We start from the raw sequence: 17,969 nt of genomic DNA, 5'->3' as shown, positions 1-17,969 counted from the left end.
TTTTTTTTTTTTTTTTTTTTTTTTTTTTTGGTACCGGAGATCGAACTAGGGTCCTCGTGCTTGTGAGGCAGGCGGCAGAACCACTGAGCTAAATCCCTGTCCCCTAAGGTAGACCTCATGAAAAGTCGCTAAAGCAGGCACATCATATTTTATAAATGCAATGTGATCCATGCATTGCCTTGTTTCTGATCAGTGCTGACCTATACACCGCTTTCTTAAGTCCTAACTGAAGAAACTCCAAGCGAGGTAGGTCTGGTACACACAGGCCAGTTCACACTGCTCATCTGATCCCCATTTCCAAAGTCCTTGCTGTCTCCACCTGATCCTTCCTCTCCTGTCACTTTGCAGAAATCTTTCTCTGCCCCCCTCCAACCTCTCCAGGGCCTAACAAGTACCCGTAACCAACCGCTAGCTGTTTCACAGATCCTCTGTTTTGAAACACACATTCCTCTATTTTAAGAGTTGTTCAAAATCAGTTAGTTCTCGGTCCTTCTCTTACTGTTGACCTAACTTTGAGTAACTGACCACCTTTCTATGGGATACAGCAAATGCAGTCTAAGCTCCCCGCCGGCTTTTCAAGCACCAGAGCACAGACATGTTAGGACGGAAAGACTGGGCTCAACTTGCCTGGAAGTCTCACACTGTGGGAGTGTTATCTAACTTCCTTTATCCTGTACCTCTGTGCTGAAGACAGGCACACCCACGTCACAGAACAGCCACGGACACAATGCTCCCGACCAGCCGAGGGCCCCGGTGCAGGGCACACGTGTGGCACGCTGGTCTCCCTCTCCCCTCACCCATGTGCTCACAGAGCTTTGGTGGCCATCACTTCCTGGAAACAAATCCCATCAGCACCTTACCCAACTCGACAAATGTTTGTGCATCGCTTTCCAGCCGTGCCAAAATCCCTCGCTAGACAGTCTTGCATATTGGCACGACGGCCTCAGGCACTTTTATCTGATGCCCGCTCACCCCACCCTTCTGTCAGTTCCACGCGGACAGAGGAGCACGGCTTCCTAATTCATCCCTGAGCCCTTGAGTAGGCACTGTAGCATCTGACGTAACAGAAATCCAGACAAATCACAAGAACATTCACAGCATCTTTCTCAACACAGGGGCTAAGGATTGAAAATGTTCTGAAAAATCCAATATGCAGTCTGCTTGACTCAAGTGAGGTGAAGCGAAACTAGCGGGAGTAACAGACCGCAAGTGAGAATCCGCAATCTGCAGCCACCCTCAGATGGCCCAGACCAGAGCCAGACAGCAAGTATGGGAACCTGAGCAGGGAGTTTGGAAATGAAAGGGGCAAAGCACGGCCCACACAGCTGCTGCTGAAAACCCCAAGCACCTCTGCAGGGTGTGCGGGGCAGCAGCGGTGCAGCACTGACACCAGCGGGAGGACAAGGACGCGGGGAAGGAGCAAGCTGGGCAGCGGCCGGCCGCCCCACGTCCAATAGAGTGCCGCCCTTGGTAAGGGTGTCTGATGGGACAGCGAAGCTGAACACTCCTCTGAGGTCTACTCAAAGCCAAGGCAGACACACAGATTTCAATTTAACAGAATATGAGAAATCTTTATTATGGTTTCAGATCTAAACAGCGATTACCTTTTCCAGGAGCCATCGTTTGTCAAATTTTGGCATTTTATCAAAAAACACCAATCACCGTAACGGGTGACATTACCTTTCCCCTAAGTACACACTCGCATGACCCAGATGTAAACACTCGCACAGCAGAGGGCCAGTGCTCTCCCAAGGATAAGCTCACCTGACCGATGTTCAGGTCCCAGTGCATCCCCACCACCTACGGCCTCTCTGGTTTTACAGGGCGACTCACCCATCCAGCCCCGCCACTGCTGCCTTTTACACGTGTGAACTTAGCCCTGCGTCATACTTTAACCTTGGCACCCATGGCAAATCTTTCAGAGCTTTTGAGTGACAGCCCACAGTGCCCTAGGGTCACCAGCCCCGGTCTACGGGCAGCAGTGTCACAGGAAAAGGAAGGGAACTGTGTGACCCACGGAAGCGGTCTGTGTAAGGTACCACGGGCTCCTGAGAGAGCAGTCTAACCTGTGTCTAGAGGATGAGGGAGTCCGCCTTCTCCTAGAACGCGATCTTGATCTTGAATGCCTTCTTTTTTCCTCTTTCTTATCTGATTTACAAAGAAAAAATATCTCTGCTTAAAAATCATCCAACAGAATTATCCCACCCAGGAGTTCATCGAGGAGCTTCTTCATCTTAGTTCTCCTCGTTTACACACAGCCTTCAATGTCACAAGTGACTGTTCTACAGCGCACAGTGCTGACTCGCCCAAGTGACACTAATGACCTGGGCTCTTGGTGGGTTCCGAGTCAACCTCAAATTCTCACTAGCTTAAGGTCCTTTCACTGTCTCTCACGTGCCATACTTGGGAGGCAGTGAGGTGTTTTCCATAAGCAAGAAAAAGGGCATCTTTCTCATTCTTTGGTGCTTTCCAATTCATTCTTCAGAAGGTTCTAAATGAGTTATTTTTCCTTTCTCAGGTTCTGTCACATACAGCTACAATTCAGTCAGATTAAGGCTTTATTTTTATCTTCCAGTCAGCACTTAACAAGAAGTACATTCAACATGTAAATTTACAATAAAAAAAAAAAAACATTGAAAATTCTGCAAAATGTTCTTTATCCTGTGTGTGGACATGTGTGCCTATGGGCTTGGGGTGCGGGAGAGAATCTATTTCCTGTCTCCCTGTTTAACTTTACACTCCTACGCTAAATACACCGGACCTATGTTCATGTCAAATGGTTTAATTAACAGACTCAGAGTTTGGTCTCCAAATGCAGAAAGTCGAGATTTATTCACTGTTTCTGCTGTACGATAGCGGCAGAATGTGTTCTTAGGAGCCAGCACTCTTCTTATTCCCTAGCAATTATTAATTATACAAGCGTATGGAACACATCTAGGACAGAATTATTCCTTGTTTCAAAGTGAAAATGAATTCCTCCTTCACTTTTAGGTCTTTTCATCCATGGCATTCAATCTATTATGAATGTTGCTACCAATAATAAATTCACAAACATCTTAAGAAAACACTTTTGTAACAGCCACGGGTTTTCAATAGAGACAGAACCCTCAGGCATCCGAAAGCGCTGGATTACTCAGATCCAGCTGGGTTCCCTGCCATGTGACCACTGGTAGTTATTAAGACATTTTATTAAGAGATATACATAAGGCATTCAGTGTTTTCCCATTAAAATTTGAAGCTATTTTCCTAATACCTTGCATACTAAGAACATTCTCACCCATTAGTAAGAGCAAAAGAGCATTCATTCTTTACTTCTCCATCACAGATGTAAATCCAGACACTGGGTGCACCATGCACTGACCCTCCGCGCCCTCAGTCTGGGGCACAGCTCAGCAGCAAGAGCAGTTGCTCAGAACGCGCAGAGCCCAACTCCCTCCCCAGCGCACCCCAGAGACTATAAAATAGGGTGTCTGCTTTTCTTGATCTCTTGATCTAAAGACAGACTTCTGATTAGGCCGTGCTGTAGGAGACAAAGACCAAACACAACCCTGAACAGCACATCACCTCCTGGCCCCCTGGAGAATGCGCTGTCACGATGCAGACCCAGCAGCATTTGAAAATGTAAGCGTGCTGCCCAATACGCTTCAGTAACAAGGCAAAAACACACTTTTACCTGGTTCTATAGCAGCAGAAATCAGGGACTGTGCTTCTCGTACTCTTTTCATAGCTTCCTCTATCTCTTTACTAGAGGTATCTGATTTCAGACTCGGTGAAACAAGACCGGCAGCTACATGATTCAACCTGAAACAGAACCAAGATCCGAGAATGGAAACTTTGCTACACTTCCAGTAAGTAGGTTTCATGTGACATCACCTTAGTGGAATATTCCTCGATAAAAGGAAAATTCCACAACTTCAGTAAATAATATATAGTGCCAAGTGTGGTAGTGCACCGCTGTAATCCCGGCACTCAGGAAGCCGAGGCAGGAAGACTACTGCATTTGAGGCCAGTCTAGGATACTCAGTGAGTGTACTGAACTACATGGTGAGACCGTCTCAAAAAAACAAAACAAAACAAAAAACCCCCCACAAAAACCCAATTTCATAGCACAGCATCATCTGAATAGCAACTCTAGTGATTCAGAGATATCTGGAATGAAAAATACTTATTTACGTGGTTCTGCCGCCTGCCGCGCAAGCACAAGGGACCGAGTTCAATCCCAGGTACCGAAAAACAAAACAAAGCAAACAAAAATAAAAATAGCTATTTACTTTTAACTTTCCAAAAATTGACATATTCTGAAAATACTAATAAAAAGGAATATGCTGATGCCGAAAGCCTAAGTGAGTTTCCCATCACATGGAAATCTTTTCACATCTCAGTTTGCAGGGGAAAAGCATCACCTCTAAACTGCAGGTGGGGGAAATGCAGTCAGTGTTCAATGGCTGCCAGGTACATAGGAAACCTGCTTGGAAAGGCTACTGATGGTCCTCTGGTGACAGACACACGGGAGACCAGTGCACAGGTACCATTTGTGGGGCCCAGCGAGCCTGCACAGTGCTGGCCATCTGTGAGAAGCAGGGTGACAGGCATAGGTTTTGATTCCAATAATTTTTTAGCTAAAAAGGCCATTAAGTACCAAAGTCAAATGACTCTGTTCTCCACCCCAAGTTCTACCATTTATTGATGTAGGTCCAGGGACTGAACTCGGGACCTTGCACTTTCAAGGCAGGCGGCAGAACCACTAACCTAAATCCCTGGCTGTCTTTCCCATTTACTGAGAGAGACTTTTAGTTTACCAAAAAATAAAAATTCTTGAACTTGTTACACCTCAGGTAGAGAGGATTTCAGATCCGGCATGAAGGAGACTTTATCAAAGCCCCTGAAGCTGTGCTGGCTGCCAATTCCACGCCCATGCACCACTGCTCTGCTCTGCTCTGGCATGCTCCCTTCCCCTCTTCAGCTCCTGGGTCACCCTCAGACTCAGGGTTCCCTGCCCCTGCACTCTCCCAGCAGACCACACACGCATGACTGCAGGCAATGCTTCTCCACTGAAGCACAGACACTGTGCAGGGTGCTGTGTGTACTCAGATGAACAAACCTACAGGAGCTCTACGCTGACACTGGCATCCACTGCTTTCCTTACTTCTGGGATTACCTCCTTGCCTCTAGAAAACAGTACATAATACAGTTCTTGAGAACAGGTAATGTTTTAAACTGTCAAAAGTAAAACTGTTCTCACCAGGCGCGGCAGGGCGTGCCTGTAATCCCAGCAACTGGGAGGCCGAGGCAGAAGGATCACCATGAGTTCAAAGCCAGCCTGGGCTATACAGGGAATAAGATCTTGGCCAAAAAACCACTTTTTTACAAAAAGGAGTAACTTGTCTAAAAACCCACCCACTACAGCACCATGGAAAAACGCTTACTTGGGATCCACGGTGCTCATGAGCTTCAGCAACTGATCTGCGGCAAGAGACTGCAAAAAAAGCAAAACAGCAATGAGAACACAAAAGACAATAAATCACTGCTTGTTTTCTTTTTAGTATATTGAAAGGTCCTGGCACAATCTGCCAAACTTGTAAGAATTAACATGCTCTATGCATAATGCTGACCAGTAAACACCCAATGCAAGCTATGTGTCACTAGATTTCTTAGTAGCCACACTAAACAAACAATACGTGGGTCAGCGGCTACTGTAAAAACAGCAGATTTCACAAGATGCCTAAAAACCCAGGCTCAGCAGTCTGGATTGCAGTATCACGCTTTGCTTACTTCAAGATACTCAGAGGGAAAATAAAATTTTAAGACACACTAAAACAAAACTGAGATTCCTTAGTGGTGTCAGAGCATCTCCAGAAAAGGACTTCAGAAGCTGGACATAGTGGTGGTGCACACCTGTAATCCCAGCACTCAGGAATCTCAAGATGCAGCTCAGCTCAGCCAGGGCACCTTACTGAGACTCTGTCTCCAAAAACAAAAAAGGGTGGGATGAAGCTTAATGTGAAGGCTCTGGAGTACCTACCACCAAGAAAGGTAAGGACTTCAGACAAAAAGCTTACTTAGTTAGAGTTCGATGACAAAAAAACAAAATGAGAAAAGCAAAGCCCACAAGAGTGGGATTTCCGTGAGAGTAAATCATGCACAGCTCCACCCTTTCACAGTTACCCTGCCGCTACGATGTGCTGACACTACGATGTGCTGACGATGGGTCGGGTCCCTAGGACGCCATCTCCTACTTGGAATCCCAAGAGCTAATGGTCTAGTGACCATCTAAGCCACTGTGTAAAAAGTATCACTGGGATACAGCAGCCATCTCCGGCTTGGCATGCAGACGCGCAGCAGTCTTCTACCAAACTGGCCGGGAGCTGAAGGACAGCCAGTCATACCTGAGAGTTCAAGTTTGCTCCAGGAAGCCCCAGTGCAGCAAGGGCAGGGTCCAGAGTGGGAGCTCCCAAAGCAGCCAATGGAACGGCGCCAATCTGTCAAGAGAAGTTCCTTCATTTAAAACTTCCCTCTCGTTTCTCAGGGGCTCAGCACTTATTCTCTGCAAAGGGTCAGAGAGTAACTAAGTTTGCAGGCTTTGGGGTTTCTGTTGCAACCACTCAAATGCACAAATGTACACCACACGGCAGTTCAGAATCAGGCAGAGTAACAGACAAGCAGGCATGGATGCAGCCAAAAGGTGCTTTGCCGGCCTTGCTCTAAGGGATGGTCCAATTTCTTATTCATCAGAGAAGGAAATCAAATTAAGATGGGCTTTTCTCTTCTGAGGCTGCACGCAGAGCCCCAGGGACACTACCAGAGGGTGCCCCCTCCCTATCCGTGCCAGCAGTGGCCCTCACTGGCTCTCAGGGGGTCCTGGTGCCATCTCCGTGAAGAGCTTCCCCAACCCAAGAGATGACCCTTCCACACTTTTTTTTTTGGTGTGGTTTTTTGAGACAGGGTCTCACTATGTAGTTGAGACTGACCTGGAACTCACTACGTAGCCCAGGCTGGTCTCGAACTCACAGCCACCCTCCTGCCTCAGCCTCCCAAGTGCTGGGATTACAGGCATGCGCCACCACGCCCGGCTCTACAGGGACTTCTGCCCCCAAGACGCTTCCTCTACCAAGACTGTGTTCACAGACTCCCCTGGGAACTACCTCCTAATAGACAACACTTCCTTTTATCAACTGTTCCCCGTTCACATTTACCTCAGATTCTGAGTAACCCTAAAAGATAAAAGATGCAAAGCCCGGTAACTAACTTTACAGGCTGTCTTGACTTTCTCCAAATGAACTGTGTTCTAAGTTCACTTAGATTCAGTTAAAAGGCAGCAAATACAAAGCACCATATTTCTTGGAATTTAACTTTTAGTAGAGTTTGTATTTTCTCTATTACTAATACATCACTTTACACAGCAAAATGATGTAGCGATTACTCAGATCCTCATCCCACAGATAAGGAACTAAGGAGTTAGGTGATAAGTCGGACCCACAGGGCCTGGGACTCCAGATCTTTCCAAGGCACTGTACTGCTCACGTCACAGCAAAACCAGTAATTGACTCGGGCAATGTGATGGAAAGGACGCTTTACACTACTCTAGCTGGGGATCTTCACTGAAACCACTGCCACATTATGTACTTGGGCAGGCTTCAGAACCGTGTTATCTGAAATGCCTTCGGGGTTGGGGGCACAGCACTTGCTACCACCTATGGGCCCTCAGTTTGATTCCCGGCACTGCAAAACTTTACTCCATGTTCCCCATACCAAACATTATCTAGAATCCCTCTTTATTTTCAGACTGCCCACTTAATTCAACCCCAAGACAATAGCAAAAGAACAAAGGGCTTGAAGAAAGACAAGGGGCAGGGGAAAACGGCTTCATTTAAGAAACTTCAGTTTCATTTTCTTTTCTGGCTCAACTCTACTTGTTACAATGTGTCCACAATTACAACCCGATTACTCTGAGAGCCAATGCAAAAGCAATATAAGATATTTTAGGATATTTAGAATACTTTTAAAATGCCACATGTTTTTAAGAGGGCCTCTGTACTATGATTACAACACAGCCTTCCACAGTAAGACACACTATGAGTTAGACTCAGAAAAGCACTCCGAAAGCTCAAATATGTTTAGGCGCATCCACAATTCTGTTTCTTTCCACCCTTTCAGAATCCAACAGACAGTACCTGGGTGAGTGGGTTGGGTGTAGGGAGGAGTCCGCCACCAGGCAGAAGACCTGCCACTGCGTTAGCCGGGGCCAACAGAGACAAAGCCTTAGTCTCATCAGGAATGACTCCTGCAGAGAAACATCCGTGCATGAGAACACACTCTTTGGTAAGACAGAAAACACACAAAAACACCCAGAAAATTTCTCCCTGATACACCACCTGAGTTTGTTGAAAGTACTTATGCTCGCTAAAATATAAAGCTTGATCTCTATGATTATTTATCATTAATTTTATGTCAGAATGAAACTTCAATGTGTGAAAATTTGTTTCCTTTTTCTCTACAAATGGTTAAGTTTCTAGAGTAAAAAAAAATAGCACAATACACACTACTTTTTTGTTAACACTGCCAAGATTTCATCACCTGTACTCGATTTTTAAGTCATGAACCAAACGTAAGCAAGCACAGTCGGTTCTCCAGGGGTGTGCTCTCAACTTTCAAAAGCTGTTTTATGAACAACGACTCGTGTCGGCTGCTTCACTATAAAGCACACAGAAAAATCAAGATACACAAGACAAAAAAAAGTTTGATTTAGGGGTTAATAATATGGTACAGTTACTATGATTTTTACACCTACCATACAAATTTTGTAAAACTTGAGAAGAAAAGTATGTAAGGAAATATTGTTGGTATCAAGCGTAGGGCTTTTGCTGACTCATGAAAATGAACATGAATGTTTCTGAAGATCTCTGAATACACACAAGATGTGTTGAGTGAGTGAGAGAGAGAGAGAGAGAGAGAGAAAATAGGTAAAACATGGCACATTCCTTACCTGTACAGTTAAATGCTTTTACATTCCAACATGTGCCATGCTAATCATACCAAAAATGCTACATAGTGTCAGTTCAAAACTAACTTATCTGAACTCCTTAAGCCCAAAGCGACATGTATGTCTGTTTTTAAGGCCTAATTCGTGTATTCAGATAAAAATCTAAGGGTCCTAATGCAAATATATATGTAGACAATTTAAATTCTATCTGACAGCAAAAGCCCTATACAGACGAATGATTAATCTGTTAATGTGCCCAAGCCCCCAAAATGAGAGTTCAATAATACAATTAAACTACATATTTGCAAATACCAGTAGTATTTCTGTAATACATATTAAGAAACTGCATCTCATCGTAAAACATACAATATGTACAGGGCACTTAAGAGAAACTGGATAAGCTGCAGAAGAAAACTGTTGGGTGGTATTTTCAGCAGGGCCTGGTATATAGTTCAGGCTGAACCAGGGAAAAGAACTGTAAAACACAACAACAAAAAAGAAAAACCACTGTTAAATAAAGGTAATGGTTCCTTCCTCCTACACTGAGAAGTGCCGATAACATAAACAATGTACACTACACAGCACTGCTATCTTGCTTGTGCCAGAGCTGTCACAGATTTAGATACCAGGAGTCATGGAGGGGAGGGAGAAGATCATTTATATAAAGGGCATTAATGCATCAACATAACAAACCTACAGAGATTAAGGGGTGATTCTGCATGCAAAATTATGTCTCAAGAGGATACATTAAGCATCAACATCTTACTCAAATTAGTGCATTTGCAACATTTCTGGCAGACTAAATCCTCTTGAATTTACTGAGACACATGATAGAAGATCTGCATCCATTAAAAAAAGATCATGCATCTGATCCTCTGATTAAAAAAAAAGACTACTTAAAAATAAAACTACAATTGAAAAAATAGCAATGAGGCCCCTCACCAGTTAATTTTCATGCGTCAAGAGTATTTTTTTTACTGCTGCTTTGATAGAACCATGAAATACTGCATGAATGTGTAGAAATGAAAGAAAAAGAAACAGACAAAAGAAACAAACATTAACCAAGGAACCTAAAATAACCCCCAAATCCATTACTATTAAGATCTCCTTCCAAATTTTGATATCTGTTTACCAATTTAGACTATTTCTTACCGTAAATTTTGTGTCTATTGCTCTAAAACAGAGGCCAAGAACCAACACCAAAGTGTAAGAGCTAAAACCGCAGTGCATGGTGACAAAGGGAACTGAACACATTCAGTTACTTAATGGAGGCAACATAAATACAGCATATCATACCATGAATTGAATATGGCAAAAATAAATTTTTGAACTAAACATTTCTATAATTCTTACATATACCCAAAACTTCACTTTAAAAACAGATCTTAAAAAAACTTACTATGGCCTAGAACTATGGATAAAAGCCAGTTCTATGATATACTGTATTATGTTCAGGCTTAGGAACTAGATACAGCCAATAAACTTAGCCAATAAAAATTCTTTAACGGCTGACTACAATGTTTTGCACATTACTCACGTGATCTGACCCGTGTTTCCAGGTCTATCATTTATATTTTACTCATCCTAAATTTGAATTCTAAAAATATTTTGTCGGTGGTTAAGTCTTACCCTACAACAAACATACTGACATAAGAGAAAATTTTTAACCAAAAGATAACTAACTCGAAGGCCTTAAAGCTGTGCTCATGTACTTTAACAATATAATGGAAACAGAAGAACTGTTACAATACAGCATGCCTTAACCCACCTCTGAACAGAAGTTAATTTCTTTAGAAAACCAAAGGCAATTTGCCCAACTTTTAGACATTTCACAACCTTATAAGACATAGTGTAAACGTTTACATTTGTATTCAAAGGTCTAAGATAACAACTACAGCGAACAATAACCAGGTTTTGTTTCTACTGACCAGTTCATTAAAGGACGCGTAAAGCATGTGAATCCCGGTCAGTGTATTTAATAAAATGTTAACTTAAAATCCAATAATTTTATCATGTTAATGATTTCTTCAAAATTTATAGTTACCAAAAAGCAAATCAAGTAGCAGTACACTGGGAACGATCAAATTATAAAATATGCCTCAGAAAATTTTACAAAATGGTATTAAATAGAGTTGTCTTGTCACAGTGGCTTTTTTAGATCCAAAAAACCTGCTCAATTTTTTTCTGTCAAATTACTTTAACAGCCTAAAATGTAAAAAGAGAGACAATGTAGTTAACAAATGGTCACACCAGGGAACACTCGGGCACTGGAGTGCTTGCTGGCCTTTAGTTAATGTCTAGAATCCCCTGTCGCTGCAGAGGACCCACTGTTTTCAGTCATCTGGAAGAGTTTTGCATTTGCCTTCTCCACTACAAAAATCACACACACAAATAACAGAGAGAAGAATTTATTATTTAGAGATATTCTAGAAAATATAACAAGAATGAACAAGAAAATCTGGCATAAAAACAAAACACCCAGTGCCCATCTGGCACCTAAACTATAGGAAATCTTCCATTTTCACAAAATTTAAAATCACTGCAACCCTTGGTATACTGGAATTCAATGTGGGATTTCTTTCTTTCTTTTCTTTTTTTTTTTAAAGTTATCAGTGTGAGGAAGCATAATGGGAATACAACCTAGTCATTTAAATAACATCATGCATTTGAAGGTCTGTTAAGTGCACATGGAGTGAATTATTTTACCTTTGGGACTTTTTCACAAAAACTAAGTAGATACATCTCAGAGAGTTACAAATAGGGATATGGTTTTCAAGAACTTAAAAATGCTTTAAAGAAAGCAAAGGGTTAAATATCTTAATTTTAAAAAAGACCCGATGTCTGATTATTAGCATTAAAAGAATGTGCAAGTAAGTATCACGCACTGCAGTATAACAAGGGTTTCAAAATGTTAACCTCAGATTTTAATACGCTACTACCGCTCACTCTGCAGCTATACTGAGGTAGACGGCCACCTTGGGATGCCCACAGAGGTAGTTAAACAAAGCACAAACCTTCAGCATACGGTACGACTATCAAAGCTCTGTCAACGAATACAGTGTTTGTCAGATGCTGTGCCACAACTGCGGAATCTGGATCATGGAACTTAACAAAGCAGACACGAGATGAGACTGGTAAAGGTGAGTCACTAAAAAATACACAACACAAAAGAGAGAATCAGTTAGTTATTGACTGATTGATTGATGGGTACTGGGGATTGAACTCGGGTCCTTGCGCTTGCAAGGCAGGCCACCGAACCGCTGAGCTAAATCCCCAGCCCTAGAGAATCAGTTATGAGTGAAAACAAATGCACAACTTGCAAACCAGCACTTGCACCCATTAATTGCATACAAATTAATTTAACTAGTTTGAAAGAAAATATTTATTGCCCAACGAACTAATGTAGCAAATTATGCAGTAGATAAAAACCTATAATCCCTCTTTAAACTTAAAATTTATCAGGTTAAAAATAGTTCTCTGAAGTCTCAGAATTGAGACCTTAGAAGAATATGTTTTCCATAATAACAACTATTCCTTCAGGTGCTGGGGATTGAACCTAGGGCTTGTAAGTGCTCTGCTGACACCCACCCCCACCCCCAATTCTTAGCCAACAATTTAGTTTTGGCTTAGAAACTTTTCATTAGCCAATTTCTCACAGTAAAAAAGATTTTGAAAAGTGTATCAATTTGATAATCAACTGAGTTTTTTTTTTTAAAGATAGCATCTTGTTACGAACTCCAAATGGGCCTTGAACTTGCCACCCTCCTGCATCAGCCTCTAGAAGTGCATTTTTCCTCATTTAGGACCTAAGAGCTCCTAGGTACCCGAAATAGTCTTTCTGGCTTGGAGCACTTTGAGAATAGAACACTTTTAAGCATAAACAAAATAAGTGCAATTTCAATGAGTGAAGGAGCTATTTTCTTCAGAAAAAAGAGAAGTGGGGTGCAAGCTACAGACAGCAGTGTAAGAAATGCAGGAAGCAGACTTTGAGAAATAATATACAGGGATTCAAATTTCAATTATAAAAACCTCCCTGTGAAAGAGATTAAGTAAAGGCAGGTCTGCTCCCTGACTGCACACCACGCTATCTGAAAGCCAACATCGGAAGGCTGCAGAGAGGGAGGGGTGCAGCCGTCACCTGTGGAGAATAGAAGGGCTGAGCAACTGTCCCTTCCAATTTCCTCGGACAGCCTCACCACGTTCGAGGATCACAGCTTTACTGTGACAAGCTGATTTCACCTTAAGAATCAATAATAAAAAGGGAAACCCTGTAATACATTTTAATGTTATCAGAGCCTCCTCTTTTTTTTTTTTTTGGTACTGGGGATTCAACACAGGACCTTGTGCTTGTGAGGCAGGCAGCGGAACCACTGAGCTAAATCCCCGGCCCCCTAGAACCTAACTTTTGTTAACACATGAGACATGTTCATCTATCTGTACATAAAGTAATTAAGTCAGATTTGGTTACAACAGTTATTCAGACACACAGATATTCACTGAAAACAAAGTTTTTCTTTACTTGGACACTAATGAGAAAAGATTTTTTTAGCATTTTTTGAGGATTAACAGGAGGCTCCCTATAGCCTGAGACACAGACCCATTGGAATTAGAAGGATCTCCCACAGTAAGCCCAGGTCCTAATTCAAGTTCAAGACCAACAATCTGTCCACAAAACACTGAAGCCATCTCTAGACTTACTGCTTAAATGTTTCTGAAAAGACAGTTTTTTTTTTATGTGAGGCACTACTGCTCTAAAATCAAACAATTCTGCACTCAAGTAGTGAAACATTTCTAGTACTGAAGCTGTGGCAGTTTTATTTCTTTTCTGACATCCAAGTTTTTAACCACTAAATTAAAAACCTCGGTCAATGCTACCATCTCATTTTCTTAACACCTAACACAGTGCCTTGGAAATCGCAAGCATTTCTATTTCTTTAAATATAACATATATACACACATATTCTTTAACACTGTTGTTACCTACAAGAAAAAAGATAAAGTTCTTCGATATATAACGAACAGTCAGTCACTAGAAAGCCCTCCTCTGTGCTCGTAATTCACTGCCATTTACTGGGCAATCTTAAAATGACTCAAGTTTTCTACCCACTAACGGCATGGGAATATAACTATTATTTTGGCTACATCAAAACCTGTGGCAGCACAGTTAACATCAGTCACAAATAATCTGAATACTGTACAAAAGATCCTAACTTGGAAAATGTTCCTTTCTCCACTCTGAAAAGATCTCCTTTAAAATGGTTTCATCGTTTTTTTGCTATTTGGCTCCACAATTACATTCCTATGCTTTCTGTTAGAATTTATTTTATGCAACTATCACTTCCAAAAATGTAACTATCTCACTCTGCTGTTAATATGGGTGATGCAGGAAGAGTGAGCAGCTGACAGGGAAAGTTAAGCCCAGTGTTCTTTTCTCCTCTAACTCCAAGAGCTGTACTGTTTCCAAAGGTGCTCAAAGTGTCCTCAGAGAGCTGTTGTGCTACCATCTCCGAGGATGTCCACAAAAAGTTTCAAATACTGGTGTTCATTTAGTAGCCCAGGGAGGGCCAGGGTTTTAGCTCAGCGGTTCGGGGGCCTGCCTTGCAAATGCAAAGACCCGAGTTCAATCCCCAGTACCCCCACCCCAAAAAAGCCCAGGGAATCAGATCCCTTTCTAGGAGGCCCCAATTCTTACTCACAGCTAATCACATGTGAGAACCTCAGGTGCAGGCCACTGATACCAGCCTTTCAACTCCTACCTTCAACCTGCACCAACCATTTCCAAGTGGAGATTTTTGGGCTTGTAAACAAGTTCCTAAGTCACATGTGTGACATAAGGCAACACCCACGTGGAAATTCAATTCTGAGGACTTCACATGACCTCTTCTTTGTTACACAAAGAAAAACAGTGAACGATTTATTGAAACAAAATTTTCTTGAAAGGTGAATTAAATTATTTCCCTTACACTGTTGTTACAAGATCACGCCGAAGTATTTGTGTTTTGTCACAGAAAAGCTACTACTGGCCTTAAATTTATTCAGTGTTTTCAGTTTCTATATAACTGACACGCTTCACTGGGATATTATTTGATAAGCACTGCAGTTATAATCTCCTGCGGGACCCCATTACAACAAAACATTTTATTACTTGAAGAATGACACAACTCATAAATTTTGGCTAAATCAACAAACTCAAGTGGTAAAGGATCAAGCGGTAAAGGAGAGCCACACACTGGGATTCCAATACCAACTCCAACACCGGTAGTTATGTTTGGGCGACAAACAGCTACGCTCATTTCAGTTCACTCATGTGTAAAACAGGGCCAAATAAGGCTTCCGAATTTGTAATGAGCAAGATAAATTTGGAAAGCCCGTATCTTCAGGACAGACACTCAGCATGCTGTTTCCTATATTATGTTCTAGGAACTGAAATCACCAGGACACATTTCTGTACAAGTTAGTAACGTAAAGGACAACAACAGACACTTTCCATGAGTTCCCCGGCTGGCACACTGCTCTGCGAAGACAGAGTATCTACATAAAATTGTATGTCAATAGTTTTGGGCTTAAAGAAGCTTAAAAGATGGATTCAATAATAAAAATAATACAGGAAACCCTGGGCAGTCTGCGATCGAAATGTTTGGTGTAACCCTGGAAAATTTACCCCAAAACAAGCATGAGGAACCAAAGAGCTCAGGAGGTACACATAAGGCACTTGAAAAATGCACTTTAATATGTATTTGAAAATGCTTTCCACCTGCTTAGCAAGTGCAAGGACCCGAGTTCGGACTATCCCCCCACCAAATGCCTTTTAGGGGCTGGGGATTTAGCTCAGTGCAAGGTCCTGAGTTTGATCCCTGGTACCAGAAAGGGACAGGAACATAACAAAAAGCCTTTCAGATGACGTTGATGAACTCGGAAGCCTCACAGGCTACACAAGGGAGGGGGCTGAAGTTAAACTATTTCTGACAGGCCTGACACAAAAGAGGCAAAGCTGTGTCACAGAGGGTAAGGAAGACAGGGCAGGGCACTGTACTTTGATAAACGGTGGCCAGGGAAGGCTTTTCTGGGTAAGGTAACACTTGAGAAATAGTAAAAAGATAACTAGCACCACGGGCATACCTGGGGAGCAAGAAGCTGAGGCTGTTACGAATGCCTCCTTGGGGAATTAAAAACATCCACAATCATAGGAAAAAATGGGGCTGAAATGTGCTCACCCTTTAACTACATGAGTAGAAATTGCTTGGAATGAGAGACCTTTTGGATCTTGGGCACCAAAGCACATCATCTCTCACCAACACTGGAGAGAATCAGGTGAGTTTACCCACAAAGAAATGAAAACAACTTTGAAGAAATAAAAGTAGCCACCTACACTACTTCAAATCTGGAAGCCCACAATGATGGATAATGTAAGGTTGGCTATATTGTAACCTTATACTTTATTTGAAAGAAAATGCTTTATAAGTGGCAACCTGAAAGTAGGGAGGCAAAGAACAAAAATGTGTTAATACAGAAGCTTCTAATACCTGGAAAAAGATTCCTCTGCATGCAGAGCACCCACATCTTTCCTAGATGAACATCTTTCCAGGGGCTGCCCTAGTTGGCCCAACTACAAAGCAAACTGCCAAACTCCTGCCTACCAAGCTACTGACTATGCTTTAGGTACAAAAAATTAACCAGGAAAATGCCAGAACTCGTCTTTGTTAGCTTTTTCCAAGTGCATAAAAAAGATCACCTTGGGCCAGGGATTTAGCTTAGCGGTTCTGCCACCTGCCTTGCAAGCGCAAGGACCGGAGTTCGATCCCCAGTACCAAAACAAAACAAAAAGATCACCTCCACAGAATGAAGCATTTTAAAGTCAGCAACTTTAACGGTGTTCTTAGCAACTTGTGGAACTATAAAAAAAATACAATTAAGTGAAGCATCTCAAATAGCCCAGTAAGAAAATGAACACAAACATAAAAATGTTATCACTCTATTTTGTGCCATTATACTGTTTATTTTACAAGCAACTTAAATGTCACAAGAAAATAACAGCAAAACATGTATTTCTATATGTTCGCATTATGGAAGGTTGTCCATTACCAGAGCAAGTCAGATTTCGGTTCAAAATAAATGTACTTCTTCCCAGAATTCCACAACTCATGCAAACTGATCATACATCCTGAACTGTACATGTACACTTTCCCTAAAAATTAGATACAAGATACCAATTTAAAAACACCAATAGTCATGTGAAAACATTTTAGAGTGGTTTTTTTGGTACTGGGGATCGAACTTGGGTTCTTCCGCTTGGTGAAGCAGGCGGGGCAGAACCAATAAGCTAAATCCCGGGCCCATGTGAAAATATTTTACATAAAAAGTCGTGAAATACGCTGATTATGACTAACTTTGATAAACTGATTTATTGATCAGAAATGTACAGAAAAATCAATGAATACATTACAACAGATTGAGGAGTCTCAATTTCCTGTTGACAATTTCAGTAACATAATTCTCAGCGTGACAGATACTGCATGCTTGACAATACTAGAATTTCCACTAACCTTCCCAAAAGACTGTTATTTCACATCTTCGTTCCAGTATTTTTATACCTGATCTTACTTTAGTTTTTCTGTGCAATTTAAAACGTTTATAATTTCCAGACTGAGTAACACAATAGAAAGTCAAGATTTCAACGTTTTATAAGACACTGTGAAATATCTTATTTTTATATGCACATCAATCAGCCTACCAACTTTTTGTCACCAAAAAATTCTATCAGTACTTGAAAAACTGTTACCCGCCTTCCAAAGACTGCAAACAAAACAAAACAAAACAAAACAACAGTCTCGTCTTTCTCAGAAATGGGATAACGACACAACACGGGAACTACGGGCAGTGCGGCCGCGCCGCGGCCTAGGGCACTCACTCGGGCGGGAAGAGGCGCAGCTCGTCGATCTTGCCCAGGAAGCCGAAGAGCGTCCGCATCTGCTCGGAGCTGGCGCTCGGG

The 17,969-nt window shown here is 42.0% G+C and overlaps 1 protein-coding gene across 1 annotated transcript in view; it reads right to left on the bottom strand.

Annotated features, from left to right (window-relative positions):
* Positions 1-17,969, bottom strand: part of Srsf11 (serine and arginine rich splicing factor 11) — a 37,526-nt gene that overhangs the window by 7,083 nt on the left and 12,474 nt on the right. Inside the window, exons 4-10 of the mRNA XM_010605242.1 lie at positions 17,889-17,963; positions 11,995-12,128; positions 8,172-8,281; positions 6,387-6,479; positions 5,427-5,476; positions 3,674-3,801; positions 2,067-2,148 (exon numbers count right to left, since the gene is read on the bottom strand). Of these exons, the coding sequence (XP_010603544.1) occupies positions 2,067-2,148; positions 3,674-3,801; positions 5,427-5,476; positions 6,387-6,479; positions 8,172-8,281; positions 11,995-12,128; positions 17,889-17,963 (672 nt within the window). The remainder of the gene's footprint in view (positions 1-2,066; positions 2,149-3,673; positions 3,802-5,426; positions 5,477-6,386; positions 6,480-8,171; positions 8,282-11,994; positions 12,129-17,888; positions 17,964-17,969) is intronic.

The sequence above is a fragment of the Fukomys damarensis genome, unplaced genomic scaffold (genome assembly GCF_012274545.1).
Source record: "Fukomys damarensis isolate Sample0158 unplaced genomic scaffold, DMR_v1.0_HiC HiC_scaffold_33, whole genome shotgun sequence".
In the NCBI taxonomy this organism is placed as follows: Eukaryota; Metazoa; Chordata; class Mammalia; order Rodentia; family Bathyergidae; genus Fukomys; species Fukomys damarensis.
This window is presented reverse-complemented; position numbering and strand designations above follow the sequence as displayed.